Genomic DNA, 23,531 nt, shown 5'->3' on the forward strand with positions numbered 1-23,531 from the left:
GAACATTTACAACAGGCAGATCCTGGGAGACACGGGCTGCCCTCATTAAGGGGCTGGGACCTCATCCAAGGAGGTGAGGCCTTAAAAGCAAACACCGAGATTTCCCAAAGAAGAAGGAATTTTCCTCAATTCCGCAATGTGGAACTGCGGGCCAGGTTTCCAGTGGGATGCCCTGCGGGATCCGGTGTCCAGACTGCAACAGCAGGTCTCACCTCCATCTCCCCCAGCCAACCTGTGGCCTGCCCTGCAGACTCCAGGCTTGCCAGCCCCACCGTCCTGTGAGCCAGCCTCTCTCGCTCTCTCTCTCTCCCTCCCTCCCTCCATCTCTCTCTGTGCTATTGATTCTGTTTCTCTGGAGAAACCTGGCTCCCCAGGTCTGTGCGTTGCTCCCCTGGGAGGTAACTGTGAGTTGCAGTTTGGGGTGGCTCTGCAACCAGGCTCTCTGCACTGGACCCGGAAGAGAAGTGACGGAGCCACTTGCACGCCTGCCCATCTCACATTCTTTCCCCCACCTCTGCCTCCAGCTGCACCTCCGCACCTCCGAGGGCCTGCTTCTCGTGGTCCTCCTGCTCCGGGGGCCCTCTGAGCCTCTGGCTCTTCACCCTGAACTTACAGAGCTGGCAGCACCACCCTCTGTGGCTTCTCAGCCGCGTTGGGGATATTGCCAACCAGCTCCTCTCATGGAGCATAAAGTCCTTCAAATCTTCCCCCAGGGCCAGCTTTCTGGGTTTCAAAACTCCCCTTTCCTTTGATAAATGACCACCCAAGTAAGAGTGAATTTTGATGGCAGCCTCGATGAGGACAGCATCTGGGCCTGGTGCAGTGAGTGAGGAGAAACTTGCTCTGGGCCTGCACCTGGACTACACCCCAGGTCCTCCCTCTATGGGGGTGTTGTCGCCTGTCTGAGCTGGTTCCCTCGTCTACACCAACGATGAGCAAACCGACCTTGCAGAATTGCACTGAGCTCTCTGGCCGGTCTCTCCTCTTTCCCAGAGTCACAATAAGTATTAACGGAGGAAATAACTGTGTAAGGGCCTCACGCCCTGTAAAGTTCTTGGCACACTGGCTTTTGTTGGTAATACTTGAATAATCCTATCTAATAAAAGAGAAACATGGTAATTGGCGTAGGACAGCTACCCTTCCCATTGGCTAATCAGGGCGATATGCAAATTAACTGTCAGCCAAGATGGCGGCCGGCAGCCAGGCAGCTTGAAACTAACATGAGGCTTGCTTGCTTCAGTGACTGAGGAAACCAACGTTCCCCGCCTGCCTTGCAGGCCTCTGAGCCTGCAGTTTGAAACATTTTAACAAATATAGAAGCTAAACAAAACCCCAGAAACCAGCTTTCAGCGAGCTGGGATCTCAGAGCTGGAGTCAGAGCTGGAGTTATACATTGTTTCGATTACCTACTTTCAGCAGCAGAGGCCTAAGAGCTGGAGCCTCAGAGCTAAAGCTGGCCCAGAATTAAAAAAGAAAAAAGAAAAAAAGGAGCGGTTGGGAGCTTCCATCACCCACCAGCCTGAAAACAGCCCTCAGCCCCTCACCCAGACTGGCCAGGCACCACAGTGGGGACCCCCACCCTGAAGGGTGTGTGACCAGCTGCAAACAGCCATCAGCCCCTCACCCAGGCTGGCCAGGCACCCCAGTGGGGACCCCCACCCTGATCCAGGACACCCTTCAGGGCAAACCAGCCAGCCCCACCCATGCACCAGGCCTCTATTCTATATAGTAAAAGGCATATTATCCTCCCAGCACCGGGATCAGTGTGACAGGGGGCAGTGCCCAAACCCCCTGATCACCCTGCAGCTCTGTGTGTGACAGGGGGTGGGGCCACAACCTCCCTATCCACCCTGCTCTGTTCATGACAGGGGAAGGTGCCCCAACCTCCTGATCAGCCCTGCTCTGTGCCTGATACGGGGGAGCTCCCCAACCTCTGATCACCCTGCAGCTCTCTGTGTGAAAGGGTGCGGCGCCCCAACCCTCCAACCCCACGGGCCCTGCTCTGTGTGTGACAGGGTAGAGCCATAACCTCCCCATCGGCCCTGCCCTGAGTGTGAGAGTGGTGGCGTCCCAACCCCCTGATTGGCCCTGCTCTGTGGGTGATAGAGGGCAGTGCCACAAACCCCTGATCCGCCCTGCTCTGTGTGTGACAGGGGGCGGTGCCCCAACTCCCCTATTGGCCCTACTCTCTGAGTGACAGGGGGGAGCTCCTCAACCCCCTGATGGGCCCTGCTCTGTGAGTGACAGGGGGCAGCGCCCCAACCCCTGGATTGGCCCTGCTCTGTGCGTGACAGGGGGTGGCGCCGCAACCTCCCCATCGACCTGCCTTGAGTGTGACAGGGGGCGGTGCCCTAACCCCCCAATTGGCCCTACCCTGAGCGTGACTGAGGGTGGCATCGCAACCTCCCGATCCGCCCTGCTCTGTGCATGACAGGGGGAGGCGCCCCAACTCCCCAATGGGCCCTGCTCTGAGCCCGACCAGGGGATGCACCTAGGGATTGGGCCTGCCCTCTGCCACCCGGGAGCAGGCCTAAGCCAGCAGGTCATTATCTCCCGAGGGGTCCCAGACTGCGAGAGGGCACAGGCCAGGCTGAGGGAGCCCCCCCCCCCACCCCGAGTGCACAAAGTTTTGTGCATCGGGCCTCTAGTGCTAATAATAAAAGCACAGGTAGTTAAGATGAACAGCTGGATATCTGGGAGGAGGTTTGTCATTGTTTACGCTATGAATTTCATCAAAGGACATCATGACCACATTCCTAAACAAACCTCAGGAATCATGGTTTGTCAAAAGGCTTTTGTGGGGGCAGAGATTTTAACAGGAATTGCAGCCCATGCCCGATTTGAGGTGTGCGGTCTGCGCACACGACCACTTTGCTCTGCCACCCGCGCTCTGCAGCCTCAGTCCCGGCTCCTGATTGCTTCATTCCTTCCCCAATGGCACCAACAGCAAAGGCCGTGGCGGAGGTGGCCCTGGGTTCTGAGCCTGAGGCCTGCGTTTCCACGCCAGGGCCAAGCCCACGGTCTCAGCGGCGTTGAGAGGGGTCACAGAGAGGCACGGAGCGCCGGGAAAGCGACCGTTTCTTTCAACTCTAAACCTGAAAACCGCCCTAATATTGTGCTGGTGGGACAGGACGACACTGGGAACGCTGAACTCCCTGCCGGACAAAGGAACGTGCGGCTGTCTGTCCACACGCCAGTTTCTGTTCGTGAACGCGCGCAGGACTCGGGCTCAGACTCCCGGAGGCAGCGAAGCCCAGGGGTCCGCCTGGGTGAGGGTGCCCGCGGGGCGGGGGGCGGGGGTGGGCGCCTTCCAGGAACCTTTGCTCCGTGCGCCCCGGGCCTCGTGTGCGCGGTGCGTGGAGAGCCTCTGGACTTGACAAAGCACTTGCACACCTGGGTCTCCTTGACCGCCCGCCCTTGGCCTGCACAGTAATGGAGGCTTAAGAGGAAAGTAACCCCAAAGCAATGTTCCTGGCACGCCCCAACTCTCCCTACCTTTGGAGGTAGGGCCAACAGTGGGATCCCAGGGCAGAAGCTCCTGTACTAGCAGGTACTGGTCTCAAGAAGGAAGTTCAGAGAGAGAGAGAGAAAAGCCCTGGCTGGTTTGGCTCAGTGGATAGAGCGTTGGCCTTAGACATCAGGGGCACACGTCGGTTCCGGGCTTGATCCTAGGGGCTGCAGGAGGCAGCCGATCGGTGATTCCCTCTCATCATTGATGTTTCTATCTCCCTTAGCGAAATCAATAAAGATATTTTAAAAAAATAAAGATGGAGGAGGGGGAGGGGAAGGAGAGATGGAGAAGAAGGGGGAGGGAGGAGGAGAAGGAAGGGGAGGAGAAGGAAGAGAGAGAGAAAGAAGAAAGAAGGGGGAGAGAGACGAGAGGGAGGGGGAGGGGGAGAGAGAACGCGTGTAGGCTCGCCCCCTCCTTTGGGCTAAGCCGCCCCGCCTGCCAGCCGAGGAGCCGAGTGCCGCCCCCAGAGCCCCGCAGGCCCCGCCCCTCAGGCCCCGCCCCTCAGGCCCCGCCCCGCAGGCCCCGCCCCGGAAGGCCCCGCCCCGGAAGGCCCCGCCCCGCAGCCCCCGCCCCGAAAGGCCCCGCCCTCGCCAGGAGATTCCTCAACTCAGGTCCCGCCCCCGTGGGCCCGCCCCCCGCGCGATTCCGGGTCTCGGCCCGCAGTCGGGCACCCGCATCCGCGCCCGCGCCCGTCTCCGCGCCGGTCTCCGCGCCGCCCGCTGCCCCCACCCGCGCCTGCTCCCCCACCCGCGCCTGCTGCCCCCACCCGCGCATGCTGCCCCGCGCCGGCCGGGCCGCACTGCCCCCGCTGCTCCCGCTGCTCCGCGCTCTGGGTCCCGCTCCCGCCGCCGCCATGCGCACCGGCAGCTTCGTCGTTTCGCAGCCGCTCAACTACCGCGGCGGGGCCCGCGTGCAGCCGGTAGAGGTCTCGGGCTCCGAGACGGCGTTCGAGCCGGCCACGGGTAACGGGCCAGTGTAACGGGCGGCGGGCCGGGGCGGGCGGGACGCGGGGTGACGGGCCTCGGGGGCGCCCTGAGCGCCGAGCACCGGGGCCTCCGCCGGTGAATGTCGGCGCGACTTGGCCGGGAAGGGAGGCGCCTGCTCGGACCCCGGCTGCCCGGGTGCCCAGCGCCGCGCCGGAGGCTGACGAGCGCGAGGTTTCTGTTTGTTTGGTTGTTCTGCCGGGTCTGTGGGTTGTTTGTGGGAGAAAATGCCACGTGTGTGCCAGACAGACCGGCCTGCAGCCGGGGCGCCGCGCTGGCCCGCGGGGCCTGAACTGGAACTCGGGCGCCCAGCGGGCCAGGCGGGTGACACCCTCCCGCGGGGAGCCGCCTCTGCCCCCCACTGCGGCCCCCCCCCCCCCGATTGACACACAGCAGGACAGACACCCTTTCTCTTAACCGTCTGCACTCTGTGGCCTTGGCCGCTGCCTGTACCAACTAGCTGTTTGCAACCGAAGTGGCAGGTTTGCGAAACCCAGGAAAACCGCTGCCCCCCCCCCCCCGCGTTCCCGGGTGGGGGGTTGGGGGGTGTAGGGAAAGAGCCCGACTTCCTAATTAAAGAAGGAAAGCGAGCCTGTTTTGCCCCAGAATAGGGATGGGAGTAGGTTGGGGTAAGAAAAGGAGAGGCGGGCTTTTCCTGTTTTCAATATTTGAGGGAAAAAGCCTCCCTCGCGTTTTGGGATCCTCTTGCTGACATCGCTGTTTGTTAACCGGGCTCATCCAGTATTAACACTATGAGGAAGTTATATAGAACGTAGAGAGGGTTTAAACTCAGCTATTAACCCGGGAGACTCGGTACTTTGCACCGTGATTTTGCAAGACCTCAGCTTCTCAAACATCGTTAAGGAGCTTCGCAGAGTAATTGCTAGGAAGTTAAGGTCAGTAAACCCGCCTGGTAAACAGGCGGGCAGGGGTTCCTCACCCAAGCTCAGGGTGTGCTTGGGGCAAGGGGCATGATCTCCGTAATTATGTGCTATGATCACAGTTCTCTGCTGAGAAGTCTGCAACTTGTATTAGATTCTTCAAGCGGCCAGTGACCCCAAGGTAGAGTTCGGAGCTGCTGGTATAGAGGTGGCCACGGAGCGAAGCCATATTTAAAGACCAGGGGATGGTGGAGAGGAAATTTGGATGCATATGCGTTATTTCAGTGTGTGCCACGGGTGCGGTAACGCCACTCCTGCTTTCCCAGGCCGGGTGATAGCCACTTTCTCCTGCTCCGGAGAAAAGGAGGTCAATTTGGCTGTTGAAGATGCAAAGGCCGCCTTCAACATATGGCGTCAGAAGTCGGGCCTGGAGCGAGGCCGGATCCTCCTGGAGGCCGCCAGGATCATCAGGGTGTGTTTCCTTTCTCCCCTTCCGGGAGAGCTGGCTGTCCTTGCTCCCGGGGAGCTGTGGGCGGCGGGCGGCGGACTTGGGACACTGTCAGGTTGCGACTAGTTTATGAAACCGGAGAGGTTTCCACCTGCTCACCTGGGCGAGTGTGCGCAGCAGCCTTCGTGCACGAGTTCCCGTCGGAGCTTGGCTCTCTGTGCCGACTCCCGGGATGGGTTTCTTTTCCATGTTTGTTTGAATTACAACATATGCTTTGTAGCTTGTCTCTTTCCTTTTTTTCCGGTAATTTTTTTAAAAAGAGAGAGAGGAAGGGGGGGGGACATTGATTTGTTGTTCCACTTACTTATGCATTCATTGGTTGAATCTTGTATGTGCCCTGACCCGTGATCGAACCCCCAACGTTGGCATATCGGGGACACCGCTCCAACCCACTGAGCTTTTTCCTCTGATGACTCTTAAGTCCTCCAACCTTTTACAGATTTATTTTTACCTTAATTTCCTGGGAATATTTCATAGATTCATACATGTTCCCCTCTTCAAAAGCAGTTAAACTTTTTTATAGTTTTACAAAAGCAGCCATGCTAGATGTTCGTTACAGTTTTGATAACAATATGCTCTTTCTTTTATGTACAGGTATTGACCCTACTGTTTATTTTAAATTGGATTCATAATAGAAAATAGCTTTCTCTTACATATTCAGTCCTGTCATCTTCTTTGGGAGGGGAGAAAGGCATTCTTAGATTTTCTTTCTTTTCTTTTTTTTAAATATATTTTATTGAGTTTTCACAAAGAGGAAGGGAGAGAGAGATAGAGAGTTAGAAACATCAATGAGAGAGAAACATCGATCAGCTGCCTCCTGCACACCCTCTACTGGGGATGTGCCCGCAACCAAGGTACATGCCCTTGACCGGAATTGAACCTGGGACCCTCCAGTCCGCAGGCCGACGCTCTATCCACTGAGCCAAACCAGCTAGGGCAGATTTTCTTTTTAGGTATAATTTTCCAATTCTTTCCATTCATCCTTGGGCATCTCCAGCATTTTTAAGTTGCGGCTACAACTGGAACAAGTGTTTGAAAAGAGAATTAGTGAGTTCTGAGCATTAGAAAGTAACACTGCATTTCTTCTTCTTTTTATATATAATTTTTTTCCAGATGAGAGAGAATCATTGATTGGCTGCCTCCTGCACGCCTCACACTGGTGATTGAGGCCCAACCGCGAGCATGTGCCCTGACCAGGAATCAAACCATGACCTTCTGGTTCATAGGTCAATGCTCAACCCCTGAACCACACTGGCTGGGCAGTGCTGCATTTCTTTTGGGGAATTAAAGCCTCATGTGCATATAACCTCTTCATTGTCAAGTATGTAGTTGGCTATTTTACATAACTTCCCTAAGGACTGTTCTCTCCTGTATACATACAAACATATACATATGTATTCACACATGTATGCATATGTAATATTCACTTTTTGGAGCATTCTTTTTCTAAATGATCTTGAAATGGGGTATTAGTCTTGGATGGGAGAACAGGGCTGCTGTTTAGCAATAAGCTTTTTTTTGTTTTGTTAATCCTCATCTGAGGATAAATTTTTCCATGATTCTTAGAGAGAGTGGAAGGGAGAGGGAGAGACAGAGAGAGAAACATAGATGTGAGAGAGACACATAGATTGGTTGCCTTCCACACACGCTCTGATTGGGGCTGGGGGTCAAGCCTGCAACCAAGGCACCTGCCCTTGACCAGAATTGAACCCAGGACCCTCACTCCTCGGGCTGATGCTCTATCCACTGAGCCAAACTGGCTAGGGCTCAGCAATAAGCTTTCATCTCTCTTGCCGGTGTAAGACTGTCATTCCTTTTCTTTTCATGTAAATAAAAGTTGCTTCACCCTGGCCAGTATGGCTCAGTTGGTTGAGCGTCGTCCCGTCCACCCAGATGTCACCAGTTTGATTCTCGGTGATGGCCCAGGCCCAGGTTTTCAGCTCAGTCCCCAGTAGGGGGCATGCAGGAGACAGCGATCGATGTTTCGCTCTCATTGATGTTTCTGTCTCTCCCTCAAGCTCTGAAATCAATAAAAACATTAAAAAAAATTGGAGTGGCCGAAACCGGTTTGGCTCAGTGGATAGAGCGTCGGCCTGCGGACTGAAAGGTCCCAGGATCGATTCCGGTCAAGGGCATGTACCTGGGTTGCGGGCATATCCCCAGTGGGAGATGTGCAGGAGGCAGCTGATCGATGTTTCTCTCTCATCGATGTTTCTAACTCTATCTCTCTCCCTTCCTCTCTGTAAAAAATCAATAAAATATATTTTAAAAAAAAATTGGAGTGGTTGCGTCTGTGAAACCTGAGTAAATGTAACGTTACAAAAAGATGTTTTATTTTTCAAAACTGGGCCGTGTATTTTGTCTGAGTGTTGACTGCTGTGGTGTATGGTAACGTGTCTTAAATCTAGTCTCTGCTGCCCACAGGAACGGAAGGATGAAATCGCCACCGTGGAGAGCATCAACAACGGCAAGTCCATCTTGGAGGCTCGCCTGGACATCGACACCTCCTGGCAGTGCCTGGAGTACTACGCGGGCCTGGCGGGGTCCATGGCCGGTAAGCCCTCCCCGGCCGGCCTTCCTCCATCAGCTGCGGGAGGGAGAGGGCAGAGCCAAGGTGAAGGGCAAAGACTTTGGGGTGAGACCGGCCTGGGTCTCCTCCTTTCATGCCACCTAAGTCGTCTGCTGGGTGCCCAGTGCGCCTCAGAGGAGGAAGTGAAGGGGGGTGACCGTGGGTTGAATGTGGATGCTATGTGTCGAGGAGGTGCAGGAGCAGAGTAGGTGACAAGAGTGGACAGAGTGCGGGGGTGGGGTGGGGGGACCGCGTGCTGCGAGCAGCCCGGAGGCACAGGTGTTGGTGAGGCCTGGGGGCCAGCAGACCTCCTCCTCTGCTCTGTCTTCCCCTTAGGCGAGCATATCCAGCTCCCAGGCGGGTCCTTCGGTTACACCCGACGAGAGCCGCTGGGCGTGTGCGTGGGCATAGGAGCCTGGAACTACCCCTTTCAGATCGCCTCCTGGAAGTCGGCCCCCGCGTTAGCTTGTGGTAAGAAAGAGTTGTCCTCCTCTGTGAGCGGGGTCCGCTGCGCGGCCTCTCCCCTCACCTGTGCGCGCACTCATACTCACACGCACACACGCACACACACACTCATACTCATACTCACACACACACTCATACACCCACACACGCACACACACACACACACACACTCATACTCACACCCACACACGCACACACACACTCATACTCATACTCACACACACACTCATACACCCACACACGCACACACACACACACACACTCATACTCACACCCACACACGCACACACACACACGTGCACACACACTCATACTCACACCCACACACGCACACACACCCACACACGCACACGCACACTCATACTCACACCCGCACCCGCACACACGCACACACACACTCATACTCACACCCACACATGCACACACACACTCATACTCATACACACACACGCACACACACACTCATACTCATACTCACCCACACACGCACACATACACTCATACACCCACACACGCACACACACACACACTCATACTCATACTCACACCCACATACGCACACATACACTCATACACCCACACACGCACACACACACTCACACACACACTCATACACCCACACACGCACACACACACTCACACACACACTCATACTCACACCCACACACGCACACACACACACACACACACACACTCATACACCCACACACGCACACACACACTCATACGCACACCCACACACGCACACACACACACGTGCACACACACTCATACTCACACCCACACACGCACACACCCACACACGCACACGCACACTCATACTCACACCCGCACACGCACACTCATACTCACACCCACACATGCACACACACACTCATACTCATACACACACACGCACACACACACTCATACTCATACTCACACCCACACACGCACACATACACTCATACACCCACACACGCACACACACACACACACACACACTCATACACCCACACACGCACACACACACTCATACTCCCACACACGCACACACACACTCATACTCACACCCACACACGCACACACACACTCATACTCACACCCACACACGCACACACACACTCATACTCACACCCACACACGCACACACACACTCATACTCACACCCACACACGCACACACACTCATACTCACACCCACACACGCACACACACTCATACTCACACCCACACATGCACACACACACTCATACTCACACCCCCACACGCACACACACACTCATACACCCACACACGCACACATACACTCATACTCAAACCCACACACGCACACACACACGCACGCACGCACACACTCATACTCACACCCGCACACACACACTCATACACCCACACATGCACACACACACTCATACTCATACTCACACGCGCGCACACATATTCATACTCATACTCACACCCATACACGCACACATACACTCATACTCACACTCACACGCACACTCACACTCATACTCACACCCACACATGCACACACACACTCATACACCCACACACGCACACACACACTCATACTCACACCCACACATGCACACATACACTCATACTCGCACCCACACATGCACACACTCATACTCACACCCACACACACTAATACTCACACCCACACGCACACACACACTCACACGCACACACACACACATACACCCCCCCACACGCACACATACACTCATACTCACACCCACACATGCACACACACACATACACCCACACACAAACACACACACATACACCCCCCACACACACTCTCACCTACACACACACTCATACACACTTAAATTCACACACACTAATACACACACATACACACACACACTCACACACACATACTCACGCACACACACTCACACACTCACTCTCACACTCACACTCACACTCACACACACACACTCTTCCCATCACGAGGGCCCATGCGGGGCATGAGGCCTCAGAGGGCACGTGTCCATTCCTGCCTGGCCCGGGGGGAGTCTGCAGTGTAGTGACGCACACAGATCGTGTCTATGTTGTTCCTATTTATATTCATCTCATTTATTTCTGTTTATGGAAGGAAGAAAGTTTTGGTCTTAGAGGTCTTGTTTTTTACTGTCAGATTGGATTAGATTTGTGTTCCCTGTACGTTTTCTTCCTTTCTGGTCACGAATTTCTGTGAAGGGGAGCACTTAGGAATCTGACTTAAGAAGCAGAAGATTGCTTGGCTGGCGTGGATCAGTGGTTAGAGCATCAGCTTGCGGACCAAAGGGTCCTGGGTTGAAATTCCAGTCAAGGGCACATACCTTGGTTGTGGATCGATCCCTGGCCCTGATTGGGGTGTGTTTGGGAGGCAGCCAATCAGTGTGCCTCTCACATCGATGTTTCTCTCTCTCTCTCTCTCTCTCTCTCGACCCCTTTTCCATTTTCCCCTTTTCTCTCCTCCCTTCCTTCCTGCCTTCCACTTAATGGAAAAAATGGCCTCCCGTGAGGATTTTTAAAAAATTAAAAAAAAAAACCTTAAAAAAAAGGGAAGCAGAAGATAACTTCCTCCTCCGTTTGAGTTAAGAGAATTGACACCCAAGGCTCCCGTCACAGCAGCTCTGGCTGACGGACTTGAGACGTCTCCTCCTCCTGTTTACAGAGATGAGTCGGGGCGGGGGGAGGCTCTCAGAACAGCTGTGAGGTGGGGAGGGACGCGTGTGGCAGCGCAGCTGCTTGCTGGTCGCCCGCCGCGTTCTTCGCTCCCCGAGGGACGGAGGAGGGATAGGTGCCGTCCCTGGCTGTGGGGACTCGTCAGGGTCGCTAACCTTTCTCCAGTTTCCCCTTGTCAAAGGGACTGAGCCTACCTGCTTCTTTCGATGGTGCAGGTGCCAGATGATGGACACGCAGCGTGGGACTGGTGACTGACACGCGGGGGGTGTGGTCTGGTTAATGAGGGAGACCTGGGGGGAGGGCGAGATCCTGTCCTGAGGGGATCCCCCACTGAGTCCTCTGTTTTGGGGCTTGCGCAGGAAACGCCATGGTCTTCAAGCCGTCCCCCTTCACGCCCGTGTCTGCGCTGCTGCTGGCCGAGATCTACACGGAGGCGGGGGTGCCTCCCGGCCTCTTCAACGTGGTGCAAGGCGGGGGCGCCACGGGCCAGCTTCTGTGTCAGCATCGCGACGTGGCCAAGGTCTCCTTCACCGGGAGTGTGCCCACCGGCACCAAGGTGAGACCACACGGTCAGGTTGAGGCAGTGGCATCTAGCTGTGGGTGTCAGCCCACCCGAGCCTGCTCGTGCCGGGAGGGAGGCCATGGGTGTCACCCACGTGGGTCTGACGGGGACTTCAAACATGTGAAGGGGGCGGGGAGTGCACTCGGGCGGACGGGCGCCATCAGCCCCGGTGCCGCGGGCGGGCCGGGTCCCCCTGGGCAGTGGGATGCCTTCACTCAGCTGCAGCCCCCTCGGCAGGAAGGTGCTGCTCGGTCCACTTCACCTTCATTGTTCTGACCTTGATCTGCGCTCCGAGCTGTCAGCCTGAGCACAGTAACAGTGACACAGCGTTCCTGCCCGTGGCAGCCGGGTGCGGGGACGGTATTCTTAAGGTGAACGCCCTCCTGAGAGTGTCAGGTGTGCCTCTGGCTTCTCCGGAGCCTGGAGAGGAGCGTTACGGGACGGGGCAGGGCGTGTGCAGAGAGCAAGGCTGCAGAGGCCGCTGCCTTGGCGGTCGGGGCCTGTCACCTAGCGTGGACTCCCTCGTCAGACCTCTGATGGTGGTCTTTCTTGTTCCCCAAGATCATGGAGGTGGCGGCGAAAGGAATCAAACCCGTCACCTTGGAACTCGGAGGCAAGTCTCCCCTGATCATCTTCGCCGACTGCAACCTGGAGAACGCGGTGAAGGGGGCGCTGATGGCCAACTTCCTCACGCAAGGCGAGGTGCGCGCTGCCCCGGGGGAGGCTGGGAGGCGTCCCCACGCCTGCATCGAACAGCATGTTTTAAAGAGGCATTTTATTTGGAAATAATTTCAGACTTAGAGGAGAGTTGTACAGATAGTACAAAGAATTCACATGTTCCTTTGAGCCAGGCTCCTCAAATGTCCACATTTCATTATGTTTATTTAAAACAATTTTTATATGTTTTTATTGATTTCAGGGAGAGGAGGGGAGAGGGAGAGAGAGAGAGAAACATCAGTGATAACAGAATCATGGATCGGCTGCCTCCTGCATGCCCCACGCTGGGGATCAAGCCTGCAACCTGGGCACCTGCCCTGACTGGCAATCGAACTGTGACCTCCTAGTTCATAGGTTGACACTCACCCACTGAGCCACGCCGGCCGGGAAGTCCTTCTGCGTCCTTCAGCTCACTTTCTACTGTGAGGAAGTGCTTTCCTGGCCTTGTTTTCATTCACTCATTGCTGTCAGCGTGGACCCATGCATCCCACGTCCTTCTGTGCATCTCCCATTATTTAGTTTCATGCTCAAATGATTGCCACTCAGCAGGCGGGACCCTCTCTTGACCTTCTGATACGACTTCATGGTCCTCTGAGCACTTGACCTCCTGGCACAGCAGGTGCTCTGGACTCGCGCTCTTCCCCTGGCCGAGCTCCGCAGCCAGCCTTGCTTCGGGGGCCCTGGGCCCGTTCAGTGGTAAATGGGGTTTAGACACCAAGATCTGGGTGCCAGGCAGACTCCTTACTGGGTGCCCCTGCCTCCAGACCCTCCCGGAGGCCAGAGCTGGGAATAGATGTTGGCACCTGTGTGTGTACTTTTATGCAGCACGCACACACGTGCACGCACACATGTATTTCTGCATGTATCTGTGTTAATGACCACAAGTTCATACAGATCTTTCCAGTCATTCCAATCCTGCAGGGTTGTGCTCGCCTTCGCCCTTCCATGTTGATAGCTCTCTCCTCTGCTGAGAGGTTGGGCGTCCATCCCCACAGTCTGTCTGTGTGACTGAGTCCTAGAATGCGTTTGTAGTTGCAGATTTGGGAAAAGTCAGTCTTCCAGCAGGAGTTCCTATTTTTTCACGGCTCTCGTCGTTGGCCTGAGGGTATAGTTAAAACTGAAGGTTCAGTGGGCGGTTCTTCCTTCTCCCGCCCATTTTCCTTCCTGTGTTTCTTTTCGCACAGTGACCAGGTGCTGGTAGGTTGCTTATTCCCTTCTTTCTCGGGCACGTGTAGAAGTTGGCATCTCAGAGATACTTCCTTTCTCTTTGCCTCTAACATCTGGGGTTGCTCCGTTTCACCCGTGGGACTGGCTCTTCTCCGTGTGTTTGTAGCTGCCCTCCCGTAATCCTTGTGCGCTGGTAGCATCTGAGCGGTCTTGACATTCAGGTCTATGGGAGAGTCTAAATCAGTGGTTCTCATGAGGCCCAGAAATCAGGATTTTAAAAAGATTCCCAGGTGATTCTCATGTGCAGCCACGGCTGAGAACCACTGGTCTAACTACTCGTTATTTGTGATTCTGGAGACAAGCATTGACTATGAAATGCTCTGGGTGTTTATTAGGCCCGAGCCCTGGTTCTTAACTGTTTCTACTGTCCCCTCCCATTCTTACCTCTTCCTCTTAAATATGCAGCCCAATCGAGCAGCTGATGTGAGCAAACAGGAGAGGGTCTGGGGTCCTCTGGTCTGTTAACAGCCTTAAGAAAATGTAAACAAACACAAGAAGATGGAAGTATCTCAGGGTCAAACAGCTTGTGCTGCGGGTGTGATGTGTCCACAGTTACACTAAAGTGGATCCTCTTTTGTAGGGGGAGCTTTGATAAATGGAACGGACCTTTACAAAGGTGTAGTGTGTTCTTTTTAAGCTTTAACGTGGGTTTTTTTTCCCTTTTCCTTTTTTTTTTCTTTGCATGCTGATACATTTTTGTCTCTTTTTCAGGTTTGCTGTAATGGCACCAGAGTGTTTGTGCAAAAGGAAATTCTTGATAAATTCACAGAGCAAGTGGTGCAACAGACCCAGAAGATAAAAATTGGAGACCCCCTTCTGGAAGGCACCAGGATGGGCCCCCTCATCAACCGACCACACCTGGAGCGAGTCCTCGGGTTTGTGAAAGGGGCCAAGGAGCAGGTGAGGAAAGGGACGGGGCTGGGCCGGGACCCGGCGAGGGGCAGGCAGTTCCTCCCACCACCAGGCGCAGGGCCCTTCCTGAGGCCGGACCCCCTCCTGTAGCTCGCAGGGTCTGGGCCAGGGTCCCGCTCTGTCCTTGCGATGGAGCGACTGAGTCCGTTAGTCTAGGACTGCACGTGGGGGTCGCTCGTGTAACGGAAAGTGTGCATCTGTTTTCCTTTTTGGCAGGGGACTAAGGTGTTGTGTGGGGGAGACCCATACGTACCCGAAGATCCCAAGCTAAAGGATGGATATTTCATGAGACCGTGTGTGTTGGGTATGTCCTCTTCTTGTTGGCCTTTAAACCGCGTGAATGAAATAGCAGATGGAAGAGAGTTTCTGTACAGCTTGTGTAAGGTGGCAAGCGAGGGTTGGCAATGGCGTGTCCCCACCACTCGGATTTCGGAAGTGGGAGATCTCCGTCACCGTCACTGCCCGTGAGCCTGCCCCGGGGCGAGCAGGTGTGCCCGGCCACCGGGACTCACTGGGTCTCTCCCCTTGTTCCGGAAGTGGAGCTCGAGAGGAAAGTGCACATGGATAAAAAGTACTGAGTTTCATTTGTCAGGAAAGGCGGTCAGGAATGACGGCATCAATACAGTAAAACCAATTAGTCAGACAATACGGTAGCATTCATAAAAGTTGTCTTTTAAGGAGTCTTAGCACCTCCTTTCAATCTGAAAGCCTCCTGGTCTGGGCAGTCGGGTGTACGGCCATCCTACTTCCTCGGCCAGTGACCCCCGCCCTCGCTCAGGGAGAGCCTGCCCTGGGGTTCGCCGTCCTCCTGCCGTTCCCTGCGGCTCAGAGCCTGTTAGTGTCCCCTGGGAGCTTTAGCAAACCACCCGCAGGTTGGAGTATGTTATGTGATCCCTGCACCTTATCCCGAGGGAGACCCCGCTGGTTTTTGTCCCCCCGGCCGAGGTGGTCTCCGGTTCCCCACCTGTGTTCCTCGCACTGACCTGGGCCCTCGCCAGGAAGGTCTGCGTCTCAGAGCTGCGACCTGACGTTCGTCCCGGGGATTCTCCGGTGGCTGCTAAGTGAGCAGGAACAGTTGGCGCCTTTGAGATAAAACATATGGTTGACCCCGTCTGTGCATGGAACAGGGGGAGCAGAGTCACCTCATAGTGTAACAGCCGCTTTTCTGGACGCCGGGGCGGAAGGCGGTTTCTGTTATGCTGTGTGCATTGCTTAGCATTGCAGATTTTATGTATTTATTTAATCCTCACCTGAGGATGTTTTTCCATTGAATTTTTTTTTTTTAAAGAGAGAGTGAGAGGGAGGGGGGAGGGAGAGATAGAAACGTTGATGTGAGAGAGACACATCCATTAATTGCCCCCTGCACACGCCCTGCCCAACTGGGGATTGAACCTACAACCCAGTTACATGTCCTTGACTGGGAATCGAACCCATGACCCTTTAGTGCACGGCCCTATGCGTTAACCATTGAGCAACACCAGCCAGGGCTGAGTATCACAGATCTTAATTTTTCATTTACTTAATATTGGGGACTAAAGTCGAGTGAGTCACGTTTCGGGCAGGAGACTTTTCTTTTCTTGTATGTCAGCTGCTCCTTATCCCTCCTCTCTTCCGACTGAACCCAGAGCTCGCCACGCACCGAGCCGCTCTGTGGTCCCAGCCTGCATAAGATCATAATTGTCTTCTGGAACTGTTGAGTAGTAACATTTTGGCTAATGGTTTCCCTAAAAATCACACGTGGATGACTAGTTTTCAAAGAGTTAGAACATAGTAAATCACCTTAAGCGCCATCTAAAGGTGATTTAATCCCTAAGTATTCATAGGCTCTAATCCACATCTTAAGAGACGTAGGCTTGTCATCTTTGTGGCTGTGTGAACAGCTGGTTATAGACTCTGGCTCCTGTCGAGCTGGTGTTGGTAGGAGGTTCTCAGGCTGTTCTCTGGCCTCCACGCTGCTCACATCATCACACGGCCTTGTAAGGCACACGTCTCCCCTACTGCCGTGGCCGCTGTGTCGGGGGTCTGGCCTCGGGGACAGGGCAGGAGGCACCGCTCTCTCCAGAATCACCGGGCTCCGTATTCGATGGTAAATAAGTGCGCTTCTCTACATATGCATGTTGTGAAATGTCAGGTGTGAGTTACATCATTTGAAAGAATTGGCCTCTTGCCCAGCCAGTGTGGCTCAGTGGTTAAGCTTTGACCTAGGAACCTAGAGGTTCGATTTCCGGTCAGGGCACATGCCTGGGTTGCAGGCTCAGTCCCCAGTTGGGGGTGTGCAGGAGGCAGCCAATCAATGATTCTCTCTCATCATTGATGTTTCTATCTCTCTCTCCCTTCCTCTCTCTCTAAAAATCAATAAAAAGATTTTAAAAAGTAAAAGAATTGGCCTGTTAAAGGAACTTAAATACATTTTCATATCAAGTAAACACCCCATTGGTTATTCCTAAGGTTATGTTTTATAGTGGAACTTTCTTTTTTGTATCTAATTCTATCACAGAGTCATTAAGAAAATGTGGGAAGGTATAAAAGACAATCATATATGTAACATTTAACAGAAATTGGGACAGTCCCCTTAACATTTGTATCTTTTTCAGTGAATGGTGTTTATTTTTAATATTTTTTTAAATTGACTTCAGAGGGAGAGGGAAACATCAATGATGAGAGACAATCATTGATCAGCTCCCCCCCCCCCCCCCATTGGGGATTGAGCCCACAATCCGGACATGTGCCCTGACTGGGAATCGAACTGTGACCTCCTGGTTCATGGGTTGGTGCTCAACCACTGAACCACACTGGCCAGGTCTCCGTGAAGGTTCTTTCACGAGCATTCGCTTAGTAAATTCCTTTAGAAACGTTACTTCGAGAAGCTTGGAGACGGTCACGCGGCCCTGTCCTCTGCCTGGACACCGCTTTGTGGGCCAGTCGTCGCTGCTGTCAGTGGTGACGGCTGTCCTGTGTGCCTGCTGGTCACTCGTCAGGGTCTCTTGTGATGAACTGAACGTGGAGCTAGTTACCCCGAGCCTGTGACTGAATCCACACTGTCACGTCGCCACCCCGTGGGAGTGCCCTCTGGCGCCGCTCAGGCTGTGTGTGGACTGTGTGGACGAGCACGTTTTGGGGGCCGAAGTAGCGGTTCCCCACGGCATCCTGTCTCCCGCTGCCCGCAGGTAACTGCAGGGATGACATGACCTGCGTGAAGGAAGAGATCTTCGGGCCCGTTATGTCCATTCTGTCGTTTGACACCGAAGCGGAGGTTCTGGAAAGAGCCAACAACACCTCTTTTGGACTAGCCGCCGGCGTGTTCACCAGGTACGTGGGGAAGGCCCCCGCTGGCTCTAGGGAGGGGTGGAGGGGTGCTGTCTGCTCAGACGGGGCCTGATCTGGCCCCCGCGGGTCTGCCCGCTGCGTTTCCTTGGCATCTCCTGCAAAGTCAGAAGATGCCCAGGTAGCATGTGTAGTTTGCCCTCAGTGGCCACAGTCCGGCTGCTGAGCCTAAATTGAGCTGTAAACTTGGGTGATGAAAATGCTACCTTTCTTTATTGTTTATGGAGTTAGTATTTAGCGCTGACCCCAGCGTCCCAAAGCACGAGTGTCCACGTGCAGGACTTTGGAAACCTGCTGGCGTAGGCCTGGGCCGCGCTCCAGGACGTGGGTGCGGGCCCCAGCGACTCCTGCTGGGGACGCTCTGCAGCACGGGGAGCGGTTTTGTTTGCGCGCATTTGGGTCTTCCCAGGCTTAGCCGCTGTGAGCAGGGTGTGACCCATGTCCTTCTGTGTGAGCTTCAGCCACCGCAGTAAGAGGTGGTTTGGAAGCAGTGTCTCTGCTTGACGATACGCAAACTCTGCATGGTTGTTGGCTGTTATAGGCAGGTTTTTTTTTTCTTTTGTTTTATTTAAAGGGGCTCTAATGAGAAATCCTTTTTAAAAATTATTTTATTTATTAATTTTTTTATTGATTTCGGAGAGGAAGGCAGAGGGGGAGAGAGATAGAAACATCAATGATGAAAGAGAGTCATTGATTGGCTGCCTCCTGGATGCCCCACACTGGGGATCAGGCACGCCCCCTGGGCATGTACCCTGACCGGGAATCGAACCCAGGACCCTTCAGTCGCAGGCCAGTCCTCTATCCACTGAGCCAAACCCAGGGCTATTTATTGATTTTAGAGAGAGGAATGAGGGAGGGAGGAGTGGGAGAGAGGGAGAGAGCAAGATCTGTGTGAGAGTGAAACATGGATTGGTTGCCGCCAGTATCCGCTGATGAGGGATTGAATCCGCATCCTAGGTGTGTGTCCTGACCGGGAATCGAGCTGCCACGTATGGTGTACGGGAGGGTGCTCCAGCCACCAGAGCCATACCGGCCAGGGCGTAGGCAGTTTCCTAAGACTGCTTCACACTTGGGATTTTTCTGTTGCTTTAGTGATAGACAAGGTTCCATTTTTTTTCACTTTGTGGCCGGAACTTGGGAAGGAAGACTCGTCTCCCTTATGACCTGATGTAATGGCTCTGCTTGAGCTCCGAGGAGAGGCTCAGGAGCTGCTTCTTTAAAAAACAAACAGCCCTGGCGGTAGCTCAGCTGGTTAGAGAGAGCATGGTCCTGATACACCAAGGTTGCGGGTTCAATCCCTGGGCAGGGCACGTGCAAGAATGAACCAGTGAATGCATAAATAAGTGGAACAGCAAATTGATGCTTCTCTCTCTCTATCTCTCCCTCCACCTTCCTCTCTCTAAAATCAATAAATAAATTTTAAAAAAACAACCAAAACAAACAACAGCCCTGGCTGGTTTTGCTCAGTGGATAGAGCATCTTCAGCGTGTGGAGTAAAGGGTTTCAGGTTCGATTCCGGTCAGGGGCACCTGCCTTCCTTGCAGGCTCCTCCCCGGCCCGGGACCTGGACGGGGCGCATGTGGGAGGCAACCAATCAATGTGTTTCTCTCACATCCATGTTTCTCTCTATCTTTCCCTCCCTGTCACTCTCTCTACAAATCAGTGGAAAAATATCCTCGGGTGAGGATTAACCAAAACCAAAACAAACAACTCAAATAAAAACTTTAGTTTTTAGGGTAATTTTAGGTTTACTATGATAGTGAGAAGGTACAGGATTTCCCATCCGCCCCGTCCCCCACATGCACAGCTTCCTTAATATCTGCCCCCTACAGGCGGTCCATTCGTTATGACGAGCCTGTGTGACCGTGTCATCACCCCAAGCCCAGTTCACACTGGGGCTCCCTCTGGGCGGCGTCCTCTGTGGGTTTGGACAAAGGGCAGTGACCGGAACCCCCCTGGGGCGGCACATGGAGCAGCGCCCCTGTCCTGAGGCGGTGTGAGCAGCTGCGTTGTGACTGCCTCGAGGGGCTGTCTCATGCTGCGGCCACGGTACAGGCAAAGGAGCCGCGCCCACGCCTCTGCCGGCTCGATGGGGATCACTCACGGGCTGAGCAGCTCACCCACACAAAGTGCACACCTGGGTGCTCTCAGTGTGTTCCCAGAGCTGTGCAGCGTCACCACAGCCTAACGTCAGGAGGTTTCCATCAGCTCAGGACAGTGAGGCGAGCTGGTCCCCGCCCCCAGCCCGCAGGTCTGCCTGTCTCCGGACTTGCTTGCTCTGAATGTTTTCTGTAAATGGGACCACACGCCTTTAGCTTTCACTGACTTCATGTTTTCAGGGGTCTCCCTGCTGCAGCAGGTGTCGGCCCTGCTCCTCCCCACTCCCCAGGAATTCCCGTGCGGTCTCTTCCCCACCGGGTCACGCTGGTGGGCATGTGGTGCCCGTACTGTGGCTGCTGTGAGCGGTGGTGAGCGTCTGTGTGTGATGGTGGGGCTCCAGGTTAAGCCTTGTCTTCCCTGCAGGGACCTCCAGCGCGCTCACCGTGTGGTGGCCGAGCTGCAGGCCGGCGTGTGCTTCATCAACAACTACAACGTCAGCCCCGTGGAGCTGCCCTTCGGCGGCTATAAGAAGTCAGGTGAGAGCTGGGTCGGCGGGCCACCAGGTCTCGGGGGGCTGTCGTTGTTAGTCCCTGTTGACCAGGGTCCCAATGACCCGTCGGCATTGTCACCGCTCAGATCGGGGGTGCATCTCGGGAAGGCCTGTCATGTGGGGAGAGTTACTTTCCTCGCGGCTGTGAGCGCCGTATTGTGGCCACCACAGTGCTGGCCGACAGGAGCCGGGTGCGTGCCGATGAAGCGGTGGGTGTTAATCTGACAGTTTGATTTGGTCTCTCCCTGGCGTTCCCGAATCACAGTCCCCTCGTCATCCCCGGCCCTCCGGGGACCAGCTGAACGGGGCCCAGGCCACGTGCAGAGCCGGGACGGGGCTGTTTTGTTACTGTGTAACCGTCAGTGCAGCGGAAGTAGGGTTGTGAGCTGTGGCTTTGGAGTGGTGCCCACGGGGTGAGGGGGAGACGGAGGGTGGTCAGCTGTGCTCAGGATTAGCAGGGGGCCTCTGTCACCTCTGAACGGTGCCTCCTGGAGACGCGCACTTTTGGGGACTGGGCCTTGCCCTTAGGAGGCGAGCCCACCTGTCTGGGGCAGGGTGACAGGAAAGGCCAAGCAGGGGACATGCCCTTCCGCATGGAGCCTGGTCCCGGCTGCGGGCAGGGTCTCAGCCTCGCTGGCCCGGCCACTCCCCACGCCGCTCGCAGCTGGCGTCCCCGGGGGAGGGCTTTCTCTCTTAAACGTGTTGCTTCCGTGTTCTCCGCGGTCACTGCGACCTTTCAGACGTGCCGTGAGGGCTCATCGTCACCCCTTGTCGTCCTTGCAGGGTTTGGCAGAGAGAACGGCCGGGTGACCATTGAGCATTATTCACAGCTGAAGACGGTGTGTGTGGAGATGGGTGACGTGGAGTCTGCTTTCTGAAAGGCAGCCGTGAACCCCGTGGACGCGCCAGGCTGAGCCCTTGAGACCGGCGGAGGCCTCGCACGGCACCGATGCGTCCCGGACGTGGTCGCGTGGGTCCGCGCCTGGCTCAGCGTCACTCAGGCCTCTTCCCTGAGGCCTGCACAAGTGCCTTGGTTCTAATGGAGAAGCAGTGAGTTCCCACAGCGCGGACTCAGTGCCACCCTGAACCGCCAAACCCCTTCTGGAGACGGACCAGGGCTGTGCCTCCGACCCCTGCCTTCTGCTCTCTCGCTTGCCTGGGAGAACGCGTTCCTTTTAGGTGCCGTGGACCCACAGCAGGTGCTGTTGGCTCCGGCTGCCTTAAGCTCTGGCTCCTTGTCATTCTGCTGAAAGCTGCCGATCGGGAAGGGAGGGGACTAGGTACTGGGCGGGTCAGCGGTGAACGGTAACTGCAGAGAAAGGTTTTGTTTCTGTGGGGCTGCGGGAGAGGACACGTCCTCTGCTTTGAACTGCAGCTTGCTGTCTGGACGCAGTGGTTCCCCATTAAATGTACAAATTGTTTGCACGTGTCCTAGAGCCAAATAAATCACACTGTTCATCCTTCCAGTGTCGTGTTTTGAAACGAAACAACTCTCAAGGTCACTTAGGACACGGGATGGGCTGACGTGAGATGCATGTAACAGGTCCTAGGCCCTGTGAGCCTCGCGGCTCTGGGTGCCTCCCACCCTGGGGAGCTGTCAGGTCCTGGACCTCAGACTGCCGGGTCCTCTTGGCCGAGACCTGCACGGCTAGGGTCCAGGACCTGAAGGAGGGGCCGGCGCACAGATGAAAATGCTGTACAAGAAATAGGAATTTAGACGGCATGGGGGCCAGGTGGAGCCTCTTTCTTGAGGAGGCACCGACTTTCTGGCCTGGTCCGCCTTTTATTTACTTGAATACACATTGGCCCTTTAGCAATGCCTACGGGCAGATCAAAGGTACAGTTTGGTAAACAGTAAAAGGATTATCAGGTCAGGGAATTGTCTTGAGCCATTGAGCCCACAGCAGGGCAAGATTAGGCTGATTTTTAGCCCTGCTGAATATCGAAGTCCATTGGCCTTCCCATGTTTTCTTTATGCATTAACATGCTAATTGCTGTTGGCTGTAGCCTCCGGCACCTCTACCTGTCAGGGGAATGGCTACCAGCTACCAGCTGTGTTAGGGCTTCCCAGAGAAACAGAGCCAGTGGGACAGTTCCATCGGCCTGTGTAAGGGGAGGTGACTAGGAAGGACTAGGAGGTGACTGGCGGCCAGAGGGCCCAGCACCTGCCGCCTGCAGGCTGGACCGGGGAGCTGGTGTAGGCCAGTGCGAGTCCCGGGCTGAGAGCAGGAGGGGATGGGGTAAGTCAGGCCGAGCCGAGAACTGGAGCTGATGTCCCAGGCGGAGGTGGGTGGCCCACGCAGGCAGACAGCGAGCTCGTCCTCTGCACGGACTGGACGCTGGGGGGACCCTCTGCTTACCTAGGCCACCAATTCAAACGCTTACCTCTTCTGGAAACACCTCCCAGACACACCTGGAAATCGTGTTTCACCAGCCACCTGGCATCCCTGAGCCCAGTCAGGCCAACACAGGCTGACACGGAGAATTAACCCTCAGGACAGACAGCCAGCCTAGCAGTCAGAGGCAAGGTTGGATCTCACTCCTGGGCCTGCGTGGGCG

At 55.1% G+C, this 23,531-nt stretch overlaps 1 protein-coding gene across 2 annotated transcripts; it reads left to right on the forward strand.

The window, feature by feature from the left end:
• Positions 1 to 4,176: 4,176 nt before the first annotated feature.
• ALDH9A1 (aldehyde dehydrogenase 9 family member A1) lies at positions 4,177 to 22,432 on the forward strand. 2 transcript variants are annotated; one of them, XM_081113061.1, is made up of 11 exons: positions 4,177 to 4,473; positions 5,702 to 5,847; positions 8,308 to 8,437; positions 8,789 to 8,923; positions 11,940 to 12,136; positions 12,704 to 12,844; positions 14,798 to 14,986; positions 15,215 to 15,302; positions 18,166 to 18,307; positions 20,846 to 20,958; positions 21,756 to 22,432. In XM_081113061.1, the coding sequence occupies exons 1-11, from the start codon at positions 4,284 to 4,286 to the stop codon at positions 21,848 to 21,850; spliced, it is 1,566 nt and encodes a 521-aa protein (XP_080969187.1). In that variant the 5' UTR covers positions 4,177 to 4,283; the 3' UTR covers positions 21,851 to 22,432. The 2 variants fall into 2 exon arrangements, with proteins under 2 accessions (XP_080969187.1, XP_080969188.1); XM_081113062.1 differs by lacking the exon at positions 4,177 to 4,473 and adding an exon at positions 4,963 to 5,390.
• Positions 22,433 to 23,531: the final 1,099 nt, after the last annotated feature.

The sequence above is a fragment of the Myotis nattereri genome, assembly GCF_964212035.1.
Source record: "Myotis nattereri genome assembly, chromosome: 18".
NCBI lineage: Eukaryota > Metazoa > Chordata > Mammalia > Chiroptera > Vespertilionidae > Myotis > Myotis nattereri.

Bases quoted from the DNA above. Each gene is read 5' to 3' on its own strand.
- ALDH9A1 (XM_081113061.1), top strand. From the start codon at position 4,284: ATGCTGCCCCGCGCCGGCCGGGCCGCACTGCCCCCGCTGCTCCCGCTG. The intron at 5,848-8,307 runs GTGTGTTTCCTT...TGCTGCCCACAG, and splicing joins AGGCCGCCAGGATCATCAGG to GAACGGAAGGATGAAATCGC. The intron at 18,308-20,845 runs GTACGTGGGGAA...TCTTCCCTGCAG, and splicing joins GCCGCCGGCGTGTTCACCAG to GGACCTCCAGCGCGCTCACC.